Source organism: Pterocles gutturalis, unplaced genomic scaffold, assembly GCF_000699245.1.
Source record: "Pterocles gutturalis isolate BGI_N339 unplaced genomic scaffold, ASM69924v1 scaffold15437, whole genome shotgun sequence".
Taxonomy (NCBI): Eukaryota; Metazoa; Chordata; class Aves; order Pterocliformes; family Pteroclidae; genus Pterocles; species Pterocles gutturalis.
In genome coordinates this window covers 22,256-38,123 of record NW_010115841.1, presented here as the reverse complement: position 1 = coordinate 38,123, position 15,868 = coordinate 22,256, and the positions used below count along the sequence as shown (strand labels likewise).

The following is a 15,868-nucleotide window of genomic DNA, read 5'->3' as shown; positions in this document are numbered from 1 at the left end:
AACTTCTTCCCGTGGCAGCCTCTCATTTCTACAAAGCCATTGATTTTTGCAGTGAGCTTGGTGGAGATCAGCTATCGACCCTTCCGTCGCGTTGCTTGACACAGCCCCGCAAGCTCAAAAGCCCCAGGTTGGAGAGATGGAAGAACCAAATTCCTTCTGGAAATCAGGCTTAAAATTTGATCCAAGTAGAGCACAGTGCAAAAGGCTTGTGGGAAGTTTTTTTTTTTTTTTGGTGTTGTGTTTTTTTTTTTTTAATTGTTTCACTTGCAGTAAATAATGATTAGGAAAAATTATTCCAAATTATTTCTAAAACACAAGGATGACTTCCCTGCAAGCAGAGTTGTGCTGAGAGAACGTGACCCTTTGTGTTTGGCCCTAAATCAGTCTTAGTGACTTCATCAATGAAATATATAGGTATGTAAATGACTTTACTCATAGAAGTAGCTCCTAGAGGACAATTATTGTGAAAATAATTATTCACATATCGAAATATTTTTCAGATTGGTCTTCCATCAAAATCTGTTGTGGACTGTGTGTATTTTACGAGGAAGTCTTGCGGCAAGTAAAGGAAAATGCATTTTCTTCTCCATGTGTTGCAGCTCTGATGTGGCTGAATGCAATAATTTGGGATCGGAGCTTTTAGTTTTGCACAAGGAATGGAATATACAAACAATCATGAATTTGGGGTTGTTGCTAGGCAGCAGGTTATTGCTTCTTGGGAAAGTGGCCACGGCTGCGTGGTCCGGCCGGGCTGCTCGGCCGGTGGGGCTGGCGGGTGCTGACAGCTCCCAGCCCTGCTCCTTCTCATTCAGGTGACATCTGCTGCTAAAAGAGAGCTTGAGAACTCTAAATTTCATTCCTTGCCAACCAGTATTTAAAAGATGCCAAAAATTAAGCTTCTGAGGGCTTTAACTGTTGACCATTGATTCCAAGCTTTTGTGCACCCTCCGTTTCTGAGCTGAGAGCCTGAGTGATTAAAAAAAAAAAAAAAACAAGAAAAAAACAAACCCAAAAGGAATTACCAATTATCTTTTGTTGGATCTGTCAGTAAAACACAAATTCACCATTCCCTGGTTTATGTTTATATTATTACGTTTTGTTTTCATCTCTAGCATGAGCTGTGTTTCTAAACCTGCTGCAGTAGAATTCAAAAGGGCTGATTCCAAGATGGAACAAATCACAGCCACGTGGTACTAGCATGCTACAAACAGAGATTTGTTTTTCAATTTCCCTTCTAAAGACAAACGTAGGTATTATTTCAACAACCAAAATGTTGTACGTGGTAGAATAATGGAGTTCAGCTGCCTGAAGGGTCGTTGGAGTCAATGCAAGTGAAATTAGTGGGAGCTGCATAGTATTCTTAAATTATGCAAAACGAAACTATTTACTTTGTTATCCAACTAGTGACTTAGAAACTTAACTTTTTAGGCTTCATACTTCTTTAAATCTTAGCTATTGTGTTTTTTATCCTGTGAACACTGAGGTTTTTTTTTTTCTCTTGGTTCTAGCCTACTGCATCCCCTATTATCAAGCAGTTTCTGCTGTCTGTAATCACAGCAGTTAATGTGAAAGACTTTCCAGAAAGACATAATATCCCAAGTATTACACAAAAATGAATGCTTCTATTATACAAAAGTAACATGAAAAGTCTATATTAAATCTGGCGTGACTGGTGCTTCACCGAGTTTAATTCCATTGTACAAATTGTTCAGTGTCAAATTTGGCTCATGTGAACATCCTGTTTCTTTGTTTTGGAAACAAAATTGGACTAATATAGATGGGTGTTGGAAGAGCTACTTTGATGTCTTGACAAAAGCATCTGTACCCACAGCACACATCATTTTCCGGAGCCACCACTGTATTAAAAGTATTAGAAGGGGGGAGGACAAAAAAAAAAAAAAATCAATAAAGCAAATACCATTGTTAAGCAAAAGCATGGTGAAAAATCCCTGCAGCAGGATATATATTGAGTCATAGAACATATTCATAACAGACTGCACAGTTTTCTCTTGTCCTCTCTACAGTTTCTTGTTTTAAAGTTATTCTCTTATAAAAGCAGATAAATGTCAGAAATATTGAATTGCTGGGGCCAAACAATTACCTCTAGCTCCTGTAATGCATAGGCAGCTTTAGGCAAATGTGCGCGTTTTGTAATTGCTACCAGTTCTGAGGAACACTGCTGGATTTTTTTATTTCCAAACCCCATTTGTTCCATCAAATTCTCTGCCCGTTATGACCTTTACATGAATACACGTAGTAGCACTAAAATAACTCTTCATAAATATGCTTTTTGGCTACAGAAATGCTTTTCCTTTGTTTGCTTATGCATAATATTTGTCGTGTTTACAGTTAGTTAAGAATTTTCTGGCTATCTCGAACATTCTTGTACTTTCAGAAATGGACGTGGTCCCTAGAATGTGAATGTCTTAGTAACATGCTGAGAGTAGAGGATCCCTTCCAATAGCTCTCTCTATATGAAATGTTTCTGTTAGTTACATCTTTATTTTGAAAGTACTTTTGTTGCTCAGTGGTCAATAAGCCAAATAATGTTACAACAGGTACTACTGAATCTTAGTGCAGGGATCTGAACCAGGAATACTGTTCAGAATGCCTTAAAATTAGAGATAAGTGGAAGCTGAGAAATGTAAATGTTGATGTTGCTTGGACTTGTCTCCTTTCTTTGCTTCTGTCTCCTGTCCACCTTCTTTTCTGTACAAACTTCTCGCACATCTGTTGTTCATATTGCAGTGTTTTAGTCAAGTTTATCTAACCCAAAAGTCAGTGTTAGATATTTCTTAAATGAAACAGCCAACCTTTAGTGATCACCTTGCTCTTGGTTTTTCTCCTCTTCTGCCTCCTGTGCCATTCTGGTCACAGAGCCCATCAGCCCTTCATCTCCATGCGGTTGCCATCGATCTGCCTCTTCCCACATGGTCTCAAACATCACCTCCAGGACAAAACCCTTCCAGGTGGTTCCTCTGCAGGTGCTGCTCCCAGAGCTGCTGGTGCCCTGCAAGAGGACTTGTTAAAAAAATCCCAAAAAAATTTTTGGTATCAGCAACTTTCCGAAAGAACAAGATGGTCACCAAACAGGAACTTTGACAAGAAACCAAAGGTGGTGTCTCCTTTGTGCTGCCCCTTACCTTGGTGTGAGGATAGAGCACCTCATAAATCACATTTGCCTCTTCTCCAAGGAGAGTTTGGGGTTTTTGCTGGTCATACACAATCTCTCACGGCTTTGCAGAGTCCTCTTAGGAAAATGTGTCCAAATTACACAGAACTTTCCATCTTCTGGAATCTTGATGAAATATATGGACACTATTGCATTGCTTTTAGCAGTGCAAGGAGATGGGTGGAAGCCAGTCCCATCAAGGTAGGGAGAACCATGGAGCTCCATGACCTCCATGGCTTGGCCCATCAGCGTGGCGGAGCTTGATGTTCATTGTCTCCGGTTCTTCCTCTGTCTGCCACAAGAATAGGAACCTGTGACATTCATGGCATCTTCTCTATTTCTACAATGAAACTACTGAAGAAAAATTATGAAAGAGAGCAATTTGGCTATTCAAACCCCTCGTGATCCACCCCAGGGTTCCATGCCTTATGGACATCCTTCCTCTCATACCCCGTCTTTGAGGTCCCAATTCCCCTCCTGTCACATTTTATAAAGATCTCAGAAGGGCTCCAGGAGGGAGCTCCAGTGACAGACCATGTTATTTAGACTGCAGAAATCAAACCTATGGCAGTGAAATCTTCCTGTGTGCTCCCATCCGAGTCCTTGGCCTGAGTTATGTCCACACAGCTGGGCTTTGGTGGGTCTGGTGAGTTAGTCTCTGCTTCTAGGGACTGAGATTTGTCAGCATAAGCTTATGCTGCCTAGAGAACCTAGGAATGTGTTCCTCCCCATACCACTGAAAATTATTTTTTTTTTTAAAAAAAGGAAAAAATATAAATAAAACTTGGAGAAGGGAAAAAAGAGAAAGTGAAGACTCTCCTTAGTTTTGTCTCTGTGCATGATGGATATGCTGGGGGTGATTCCCCACTTTATTTTATTAAGCGAAGATAAAGCATAATAGCAATGCATAATGAAAACACAATATTTTTTTCTTTTATGCATGGGTTCCAAGATATAATTCCTGTGCTCTTTCTAGCCCCCTGATGAGCACCTTGCTTCTAATGGCACGCATAATGAGAGATTTATGACTTCTGGCTTTTTGATAGCAGACCAGAACTCATTTGTCCGTTCCGTGGCGGATCCTGTAATCATCTCTGCGGGCAGCCAGCTACAGCTTCAAGGTGTGCAAGCAGGGATAGATAATTCGGTTAACAAATCTCATGGTGCTACTTGTAATAGAAGAAAATCCATCCTGACATCTTGAGAAAATATTTTTCTATTTTGTTTACATAATGAATCCTGTTGCGACTGAAATGATTTCAGGCTGTTTTTCTTACACTGATTTGAAAATCTCCCCAACGAAGCTGCCTTAAAATACCGTTATCTTCGTGCAACGGTGTTCATGTACTTTTTTTTTTCATGGCAAGCTGCTTGTTTCTATTGGTTTGGCTTTTTTCACAAGAGGAAAGATTTCAAGAAAAGAGTTGGCAGCCACTTTCTCCCCCTTTATCATGCTGTTTGACCCCCGGTGTAAGTAGGCGTGTGCTAGTTAGAAGTTGAGCAAAGATGCTTTAACAAGACTGATGTACTCTGTCATCCTCCCTTGATGGGTAAGACCTCCTTGGAGGTCATCTCCTCCTTGGAATAGCATCACTCCTGAAGGCTCAGGATAACGTCCTGGAAGGATGGCAAGGCTGTGCCAGTGCCAAGGCTTTCTGGAGACACATCACTCCCCCCACTAACAAGTAAACACCAGCAGTTTCCCTATAAATCAATTTAATGTCAGCAGGGACTTTGCTATAAGGTGGGATTTTCAGCATTTATCTACTTTTAGTACCAGGCAAGTGAACTTTAGCTTCATTGTTCGGGTTTGTTTTAGATGACAATACTCTCTGCGATTTTATGATGTTCTTTCTTTATGACACCTGATGAAGACCAGAAGACATGGATTTGGTTCTGGTGTTCGTTCTGACTTGGCTTTCATCTCGGATGTACCTGTAGTGGCTGGATGGCTTTTCTGGATGAGTCACTTCAGATCTGAAGAAATGAATTAAGATCTCTCCCAGCCCTGACTGAGAGGGAGCGTGGTGAATCTTTAATGATGACACTTTTTTTTTCCCCCCTCAGGGCTTCCTCAGGTATTTGAATGAAATAAGTCACAAGAAAATTTAAGCAAATATGATGTTTTAAAGAGAATAAAGAATAAATGAGTTCCTCCAAGTTTGTTTTAGTGACAGGGTTTATCTGCTGGTGACTTAGAGTAGGAATGATGCATAGAAGGAGGAAAAGGCTTAAAAAAAAGTTTGAAGGGATGCCAAAGACATATTAACTGAATGATTTCTCTGATGCCTGACCCTGCAGCCATGCCACCGATGTCCTTCAGGTCCCAGGTCCTGAGAAGGGAATTTGAGCATCTATAGGTAATCAATGGTGGTGACGTGGGGGCTGTGGGGAGTCTGGCTGCTATGGACCTGGGAGGGACCCCCACTCCCTTCAAAGGTCTGTTTGATGGTGGTCTAATGACCAAGAGAAAATGATTTTTTTTTTCTTTTTTTTGTGAAGCAAAGAAGTTTTTCCCTTTTCATCCAGGTGTATGTGTTCTGTGATACTGTTTTATGATGTTTTGAGGGAAGCGCTGGAGGTTCCTGGAGCTTCTAGAGGAGTTCATGTTGAGGTGATGCTGGTGGCGTGGAGGGGACCGTAGACCATAGATCGGTGCAGAGTATGCAGGGCTTGGAGCAGAGCAGAAGCACTGACATGCATTTGAAATTTGTCAGCGTATGAATAGGAAATGAATGAAATAGGCAGCGTTCATGACAAGAACTGGAGATGAGGCCAGGGCCGGTGCTATAAAGTCATACCAGCTTGGCCCAGTGTCACTCGGGGTGTCATCAAACACCCCCCCAGCATGACAGTCTGGATGTGTCTAGCCTGAAACAGTGGCAAAATGGCATTATCCGTGGATTATTTTCATGTACATCTCAAGTTTTATACAAAACCCCAGCTGGCTACAAAACTGGGCTGTCCTACGCGCGCCAAATATTCGCGACACGCTATTTTTTTCACCAGCACCCTCACCTGTGCAATCTATCTGTGTTTTAGCAAGCTGATTTACAAGTACATCTTTTCTGAATCATTATCCGAGCCAGCTGCCAGTTGGCCCGAGGCAGACATCCAGGCACTTGAGACTGGGAGAATCGGTTCCAGCTGCACTCTGTAATTAGGAAAACCCTGGTCTGTAGCCGGATGTCCAGATGCTTTGCCAAGGAACGTATCATTTGGTTCAACAAACAGTATTTGTGCAGGGGGGGAAAAAAAAATAAAAATAAAAAGAGTGAAGATGTAATAGGACAAAGTTCATATGCCAGCAACCGCTCCGCTATTCCTCATCGCATCCCCTCTTTGAGAGCTGGAGAGGTGGGTCACGGTGGGAAGACGAGGTCTGGAAGGTTAAACAAATCCTCAGGATTTCAACTCGGATAGAAGTAAGTTTCTCATGCTCCCCACAGAGATGGAAAGTGCTTGAAATGCCATTTCTTTCATGCTTTTGCAGCAGGGAGAAACTGAACTTTGCATTTCATTGCACTGTGACTCTTGCTGCACAATGTGTTTGGTCAGCAATGAGAATTTGTATGAGAAGTCTGGATGTGACACATCTAAACCCTTGTGCTCCCCAAAGGGTCTTCATTTCAAACACAGATTCCAGCTCTTTTTAAAGATTTGGGATTTTTTTTTTTTTTTTGCTTCTTCTGTTGACGTGAATTAACAAATGTGAAGCTTCCTAAAATAGATTTAATAATATAATGAAAAATACCAGAGCTTTTGCCACCAATGCCATTTAATCTAGCTCAGCAACTAGTTTCAATGACTTGCCAAAACTTTTGAGTGTTTTCCAGCAACAGGATTCCCGTAGTAATACCAGAATGTCGTTGTACAGGATATGGTACAAAATGCAACGCAAAGCTCTGCTCTGGTTGATTTAGCAAATAAAAATAAAAATTCCCTCCTCTTCTTCCCACCTCACTTCTTCCTAGCTCTTCCGCTCCAGATACAGCTACTTTTGAGAGTTAAACAAGCAAGAATTAACCAATCTCTTCCAAGGGATCTGTGTGAAATGGGAAGGTCCTACCTACAGAGGTGACTTTGATAAGAATAACTTGCGTATCGTATGTAATCTACTGTGTGGACTTTGACAACTTGTTCTTGTTTGACCCTTGAGAAAGACTCGCTCTTTCTCTTGTGCTGAGAATATATTGGAATGGAATTAATGAAAGGCCATCTGGCACAACATGCCTGTCTGGATGTGATTTATCTCCAGCCAGCCTTCTGGACTGCCTGATGGTTGACATTCACAAGTTGATGTTCTCCTCTTGGAGCTTTGCAGCTCAATCTGAGACAACCATTTTTTTTCTTCTTACTGTAAAGAATTTGAGGAAAATATTTATAATGTAGGTGAAGTTGTTGCTTGAATTACATATGTTTTGTTTATCAAACTTTTGGATTTTTTTTTTTTTTGAAGTCTTGCCTTAATTCAATCCAACAATTCCTTCTTTATCCTTCTCTGCAAGTTGTTCCCTACTTCATTGTTTTAAAAAGTAAATAAGACAGCATATGTAGCAGCTCTTTATCGTGAAGATACTCACGTGTAACTCACCAGAGTACTGATACACTGAAAATAACTCTCCCATAAGGGTCACCTAGCAGGCACCTCAATCCCACTGCTGTGGGTGCTGGTGGGTTTTGTCCCGACAGCGCAGCAGCTCCTCACTGTGCACCAGAACGGGGTGAGGAGCAGGCTGCAAGGGCATCTCGGTGTGTTTTGTGCCAGCAGTTCCCACAATCCAGTGCTCAGTCAGGTTCAGTGCATTTTCAGATTGCAACAGTGCATTATTTCTTTGCCGGAAAATGTATAGTGGGCCCTCTGCTCTGGCTATTTTTTAAATTCTCTTTTTTTCTCATACTGTGGCTCGTTAGTCCAGCTGTTTCCTCTGTTGCTCAGGACCTTCTTTTGCTCAATGACAAAAGCAAACCTCTTTTTTTTTTTTTTTTCCTCCATGCCAGCTATAAAAATACACCGTGGCATTGGCATCTTGGAATTGTTCAAGTAAAATATTAAAATATCTTATTAAAGCAGAAAGTTCATCCAACATCCTGTTAGTGTTTTGTGATTATTGTTCTCTGATGGGACTCAAGGACAACCTGGGCTAGTGGGAGGTGTCCCTGCCCATGGCAGGGGGTTGGAACTCAATAATCTTTAAGGTCCTTTCCAACCCAAACCATTCTATGGTTCTATTACATCTCTCTTCAGAGGGTAGACCTGATACCTTCCCCCTCATTTCTCTTCTTCTTAGCTGCACCCAAGGAGATGGAGCCATGAAGCCTGCTGTGGTGGATATGCTTTAATGAACACTTCTTAAAGTGGAGCTGATTTATATCCCTTTCCTAATATAATGTTACATGTGAATTTAAATTCTGCTTGGTAAAAAAATTTCCAACTTCTGTGGCAGGCTGCTTAAGTGAAAGGAAAATTATATAAAAGGTTTTTACTAGTGGTGTGACTTGTTGCTGTAAAGCAACAGCCGGTAACGTCAAGAGATTTCAGTCCAAATAGAGAATGTTTTGAAAATTAATTTTGGATGCTTATTACAAAATAGAAAGTAACGTCATTTCTGGCAAAACTACTGACAGCAAATGTAATGCATCATTGCAATAGCCCAGACTCCGTGTTATATGGAAATTAGCTCCGTGGAAAAAGCTGCAGACGAGCTAGTGCTCCCAGAAAGCAAAAGATGATCACAAATCAAAGACACTTATACTGATGCAATAGTTATCACTGAACTAGAAAAGTTATGATGTAATAGAATTAGTGAATATTATTTAAAATTACTGTAATGGGAAGATGACTCAAGTTCTGCAGACTGCACAAAAGTGACAATTGCTGAAATCCGCATTTCCCGTCTTCCCCGGTCCCTCCACAGAAATCAAAAGCAGAGATATCCAAGCTCTGGATCAGCCCTGCACACTTTGTGAGACTGTCCACAAACACATCTTTGCAACAGGATCCTGGGGGTGTTTCGAGAAACTCTCCTGGGAAGGGGGAGAAATAGGATCCCCCCGATAACCAGATCCCAGGGCAATCAGATCACTTACAGCAGCTCTGTCCCTCCTGCTTGCGCTCCATTTAAAACCACATTTTGTAAGTCACCTCCTCCAGGACACGGAAAATAATGTTACTTTCTCTGCTTTCCCCCCCCCCCCCAGGAGTGACACAGAAGGGATGGGGCACTAACGGCCAGAGGACATGCACAGGGCTTCAGAGGGAGAGCGCTGTGGAGGGAAAATCAAGCTCTACCGAGGTAAAAATAAATCAATCACGTGTAGATAGCAGTCAGCAGAATGCATTCAGGTTTAAAAAACACTAGCTGCTTGCTTAGTGTGTTTGGTCTTGGTTTTGTTGAGCTAGGCTTAGCTTAGGCAGCAGAAAAGGCCAATAAAACGATGGTTACATGTTGTGATTCAATGTAAAAAAAATTGCGTGTTTTGTGGAGGAGAAAAAGTTGTTCAAAACACCTCGGGAGACTAAATCAAGTGGTTTCCCAAATATCAGTACACTCAGTCTCAGATGTTCTGAGGATACAGCCTGAGGTTTTCAGCTCACCACAATTACTTTGTGTAAGTGTGTATTTTTTTTCACAAGATGCAGTGGAGCTTGAAAGCTCCCAACAAGCATAGGATCAGCTGGGCAAACCTTAAAAGATCCGTTTATTTGCCAAAGGTTGGGAGGAAGGAATAATCCATATACTCAAGCAGAAAAAGGAAAAACAAATTATTTAGAATATCGGTGCATGAGTTTGGAGCTAATTGGGAGCATTTTTGAGATGCCTTTGGATTCTTGCAGGATATCTCCATCTGTGCAGCCCTTAACAAAAGAAATAAATGTCAAATTAACTACTGGAGCATGAGCACTGCATCCAAAATAAAGTATTTCAAACAACATTCCACTTTGGTGCCCTGTAGGAATGTCAGGGAAGTCGAGAGTTTTGGGAGGCTTGCAAAGGTCTTAAACCCGTACGTAGAATTAAATGCAGTGCAGAAAATATAAGGGAAATACTGTTACAAACCAGGAAAGAAAGAAAGAAAGAAGGAAGAAAACACTTTCCCTGGGGCTGCGAAATTATTGAATTGTCAAAGCCACAGGCAGCTGGTTTGAAGAGTTGATAACATTTACCTGGCATTTCGCCTCGTTAATAAACCCTTGATCTAACTCTCCCGATTTGGGGTCCTTCCCAAGAGGTACCAAGGAGCCTGTTTTCTGGGTTATTTCCATGCGTAGGGGACAGGAGCACAGAGATGGTTTTGCCCATGGGCTTCGGTGGAAGGTCCTGACCCTGGAGCCCAAGCCCTGCGCAGGATGACCATGTCACCTGGGAGGTCACAACTCTGTCACTCACATAGTCTCCCTTGGGGAAAAAAAAAAAATTATATTTTGTGAAATACTTGTCAAGTACCGGTGTTGGTTATGGGATGATAGACGCCCAGATGTGACTGAGATTTATTCCCAACAAGCAGGAGCCGTGCAGCCAGCAAATGGCACCTAAACCCCGAACGAACCTGACTGAGCTTTCATTATGGAGCTAATCCTCAGAATTTGCATGCCAAGGCGGTGGGTTTTTTATTTTTTATTAGCATCAGGAGATCTAGGAACACAGGGCAGGAGCAATCTAATCAGCCAATTTACAGCAGCGGTGAGATTAGGCCAGATGCTTTATTGCATATGGCTTATGTGACCAACTGTGTGGATAATAATAGCAGGAGATTTTAAACTCAGGTTTACTCTTTGTTGCATGGCTTTAATATAAAAACACCTCCTTTATCCCATCAAGTAATGTACAGTTTGTCAAGATAGATGCTTACTGTCATGGTTGGGAAAGTGAATCTGGGTCACTGTCAATCAATCTTGGATAAATGTGGTTCTACATCATTGATAGGTACCACCAAGTAATGATAAGCGAGAGGGAAGCAATTAGTTAAAATAATACCCCCATAGGAAATGATATCTCTTTTATGGGAGGCGTCATGGAGAAGTTTTTCCATGCTTATACCTGGTGAGGTTGTAGAGCGGACGTGACCCTGGTGCCCACATGTCCTCTGCAGCATGTGATGGAGCACGTGGCCCTTCAGGCTAATGATCCGCGATACATTCAATAAATTCCAGGAGACCATCATGAAAGAGCAGTTTACAGTCTGAAACTGGCAATTGCCTTTGGCTTGTCCATTTTTGAAGAAACATAGCAGCCACAAATCTCAACTGTGACAGTGGGTTAAATACTGAAAATAATAGAACACCCATTTTTTATTTTAATTTTTTTTTTTTTTTTGCACCAGTGTGATAAGGTTTTCACTCAAGTCTCTGAAGACAATTCAGAGCTGATTTCAAGAGCATATGTTTTTAAATGACAAAAAAGTTAGGACGAATAGGAAGTTAACAAGAAAACTGCCTGGTGTGATAGATGGTAGATGAGAAACAGTTGCATATATTATGATAGTGCATGTTGATAATTTGAATCTTTTCACTTGCAGGAATCTCTGTCGTCAGTAGTGCATGTTGATAATTTGAATCTTTTCATTTGCAGGGATCTCTGTCGTCACAAAATACAAAATTGATTTCACCGATAGTTATTCCGCAGATGATTGAGAATAAATCAAAAGAAAATGGTCCCACTCTGCCTATGCAGTCCCTGACCCCCCAGCCCAGTGCTTATCAGACGAAGCAACCTTTGTCTAACCATGGCTCGGTCAATATTAATAGAAAATTGACAGAACTTCCCAGCAGATTAGAAATTCAGACATCTTTAGATGATACCACGCCTCCATCGGACTCTCCCACCACAGAGGGAAACCAGTGTCCAAACCAGCAGAAAGGGTTTTCCTCCATAACCATTACAGCCAGGCGTGTTGCTGGAGGCTCCGGCGACCCAGCACGTGGACCTAGGACTGGGCAAGAGCCCAACACTGTGTCCCCCACCTTGACCAAAGTCCCTGCTGTCCTCCAACGCTGGCCTCCGCTGGACCATGCAAACCAAAGTGCCACTCCATTAAAGATTTCAGAATCTTGCTTGCAATTAAGCAAAGAGCCACAAAAGCAGCTTTTTAACCCTGGAAACAAGGAGAAGAGTGTGGGTCTTCAAAGCAGTGATGGGAGAGAGAAAGTACCACCTTCCTTCATCTCACATGTCCACCTTCAGGTTTCTCAGCAGGGTCCAAGCACCATCTATTACGTAGACAAGTCGCTCAATGTGTGTGTTGACCAACCTCGAATCGAATGCCAACAAATTCATAGATCGGCGTTGTCCTTCAAAATAAATTGCAGTTCGTCTAGATTAACAGCAGATGGGGCAGATGGCATAGCTAATGGAGAGCCAATAGAGGAGCTATTGAAGACAAAGCTCCTAGGAGCAAACAAGACTCCACTCAGATCAAACTGGAGTGCAGACTTAACAGAAAATAATGTCATTAATAAAGAGACAACAACCAAAGCCTATCTGGGTAGTAAACACCTTTTGCAAAGTGTCTTTGCCTCTGAACTTCCAGCAATTGTGGATATACCCAGAGGACCTAATAACGTAGGAACAACAAAGAAAGATGATGCTAAGCAGCCTGGCAGCTATCACACCACATTTTCTCTTTGGCTTCCTAATTCAAGTAAGGCAGGTGAGTGATTTCCGTAAACCTCAGTCTGGTGGAGCAGAGGTTCAGGCTGGAACAGACCCACCACGAGGGTTTTATGTGAGCAGATAATACTAATCCTTGCTTCTGCGAAGGCACGGTGAGTCAGAGCACAACCCAGACGTTTTCAGTTCCAGGACTACCATGAATATATTTGCCATGCTAGTGGTGCATGCTGCTCATCAGATGACAGAGAAAACTCTGCCGGTGTTTTCTGCATTAACCCTCTACTTTGCTTTAAACGTTTATAACTGCAATTTTTTTTTTTTTTCCTCCCAGCAATATGCAAGCGCTTAGCCCCTGAAAAGAACGGGGTCTTTCAGCCTATAAGGGCTGAATTTCCAGGTGGGAGATTAAGAAGGAGATGGCTGCATTGAGCTTGGTTTTGTGCTCCTTGCAATTAAAAATTATCTTGTTTCCAGCTTTTCTGTAGTAATAAGGCCAGACCTTAGGAACTAATGGCTCCAGGTAAATGGTTTGCAAATTTTTAACACCTTTGTTTCAAATATCTCCAAGCATTTTGCAAGCATCAAATTTTCTTTGCAACGTTGCTCTCGGGGAAGAGAAAGTTACCGTGGGGATTGCTTCATGCCCAGAGTGGCAGAGCTTCCGCTGCGCTGGGCTGTAACAGCGGTTTTACAGTGCACTCGAATAACCACAGCTGAGTTTATTGACCCTCCAGGAAGGGAGTGCGGATGGGAAGAATGTCAATAAGTGAGTCTGGTTTTTACCAAAAGCACTAAGCTTAAAGCTTACCCCCCGTGTATCCTGCGACCTTGGGCGATGTTTAATTGCAATTACCTTGTTCTTACATGGCCCTTTTGATCTAAGAGTCAGTATATGGACTTAAGCAATTCCTAAACCTCATTTGTGCCTTCATCTTTCCAGTGTGCAAATGGAAAAAAAAAAAAAAAAAGAGAAAGATGAGAGGCTGTTTGCCATCTCATGGGCTGGATAAGGCACAAAACTCAGGCTGCAGCATCCCTTTGCACCTTGCTGTGAGTGCTGCACTGCTCTTGCAGTCATCCAGGTGCAAACAGTGAGAAGGCATTGCTTTATTCAGAGACCTCCTGCTTTAACCTTAAAGAAAATTATCAACAGAGCCAGCATTTTCCACGGGGAAACCAGCAGTGTCGGTAATTCCAGAGTCCTTAAATGAACGTCGCATGGGTCAGCAGGGTGAAGCATCCCTGGGGCTGGCTGCTGAAGAAAGGCTGAGATAAAATATTAGTTGTGGTTGTAAGTGTAATCCAGGTTGGCTGGTGTTAAAGGGGAGATAGCACAGTGGGGAGCAGGAGAGGGACGATGGCAACCGGTGCGAAAGCAAGGAAGAAATGTCAAGGGGTGAGGGTTGGTGAGGACCTTCCATTGACCGACGTCAACAAATGAAAAGTTTCGGCTTTGGACTTCATTGCATTCAAATAACACTGTCTTCCTGAAGTTTGCGTAGAAAGTACCATGCGTTCAAGGCTTTGTTCAACACCATCTAAGGTGTCTCTGTGAAACAAGGATTAAAATAATATTGAGCTTTCCCTGGGCTTGGTAGTATAGTGGTGGTCATGAAAGAATTACTTTTACTAGAAGTAATTAGAAAGTGAAATAGGACGCTGCTCATGGTTCCACAGCTTTACTAAAAAGAGGAAATAAGTGAGGTAAGCAGCTGAGAAATCCTGGGGTTTGAAAAATGATTTCCACCATTTGTGTACGCAAGAATACAGGTGTAACTAACCATGGGAAGAGTTACCTTTCTAACGGCTTCCACCTTTTGTGCAAGCAATAATGTCGAATGTAAAGATGTATATTTCTCTTGCTCAGACCCTTTGTAATATAGGAGAAGGTGTTTATCAGCTTACTACAACTTTCCCGTGTGAAATTTGGACAAGCAGCCAGAAGAAAGCTTCCAAACAACAATCTGTCTCCCCAGGATCCCCAAAGTAATGAGCTCTCCCATAGCCGTCAGCCCTTAAATGTGACAAATCATAAGAAACCTAGTTAAATGCATGAGACATCTGCACCCCTCATTAAAATGAAAGGAAATTGGTATGATTTTAACCTGGGAGAAAATGAAAAAGTGAACTCCTTTCAGTTCTGAAACTGGGTGATGCAAGGGAGAGAAGGGTTCTCTTAGGTCCCATACTCCGTTCTGGTGCAAATCTGGTCCAGTCCTACAGCCTGTTCTGTGCTTTTTTCCTGGACTAGTTTTATTTATCTAAAGAAAGCAACAAAGGGACACTGTTACCTTCTTTTTTGCTGTGTATACAGCTCAATATTGCAAGACCTATATTGCAAAATGCAGCTTTACAAGCACAGCAAAATGACTGACCCATCAGCAAAGTCCTTTACACCATTCCCAACTCTTTCTCCTTTTTCCTTTTTTCTTTTTTATTTTTTTCCTCCAATGTTCACTAGCTCAAATCCATTCGCGTTAAGCTTTGGTCTGCTATATGTTTATGCAATTAAATATTTGTGAAATGAAAAAGTATAAAAAGAAGGAAGAACTAGCAAAGAAGGGGCAGAGAACCACTTTTGACGCCGTGTTAACAGTTTAACATCTTACGGATGAAGGAACTGTGGAGAGAGCTTTGTCCATCACATTTCTGATGACCCAGAAAGTTGGAGTTTATATTAGTTTGCAGCTGCAGGCAATACCTTCCTGCCAGCAGAAATACAAGTGGCAATAATAGCGCCATCACCAAAAAAAAAAAAAAAATTACTTTTGAGGCTAGACTGTTCTGTATGAAATCTGTAAATGTCATTTCCAGGATGTACAGGCTGCCTTATTAGGATCTAAAGTGGAACGAGCACTCAAATGCTTCTCTGCTTTACAGGTACTGGGGCCAGGTTTGCTGTTTCCTATCGGGCTGTTTGAGTCACGGCCTCTTTGGAGTGTCTTTTGTCTAATTTTTCATGTGGTTTCACTAAAGTAACGATGACTCTACTTATAGCATTACTCATACTATTTCATGTTCAAATCCAAGTATGCAAGACTTGGCTTTGCGTGGACCTGGATAGCCTAACCTAAGGCCCTGC

The 15,868-nt window shown here is 41.9% G+C and overlaps 1 protein-coding gene across 1 annotated transcript in view; it reads left to right on the top strand.

Annotated features, from left to right (window-relative positions):
• The window catches only part of LOC104463126 (centrosomal protein C10orf90-like), a gene marked incomplete at its 3' end in the record, with an annotated part of 53,799 nt that overhangs the window by 23,018 nt on the left and 14,913 nt on the right, over positions 1 to 15,868 (top strand). The window contains exons 2-3 of the mRNA XM_010075330.1: positions 9,374 to 9,468; positions 11,746 to 12,823. Of these exons, the coding sequence (XP_010073632.1) occupies positions 9,374 to 9,468; positions 11,746 to 12,823 (1,173 nt within the window). The remainder of the gene's footprint in view (positions 1 to 9,373; positions 9,469 to 11,745; positions 12,824 to 15,868) is intronic.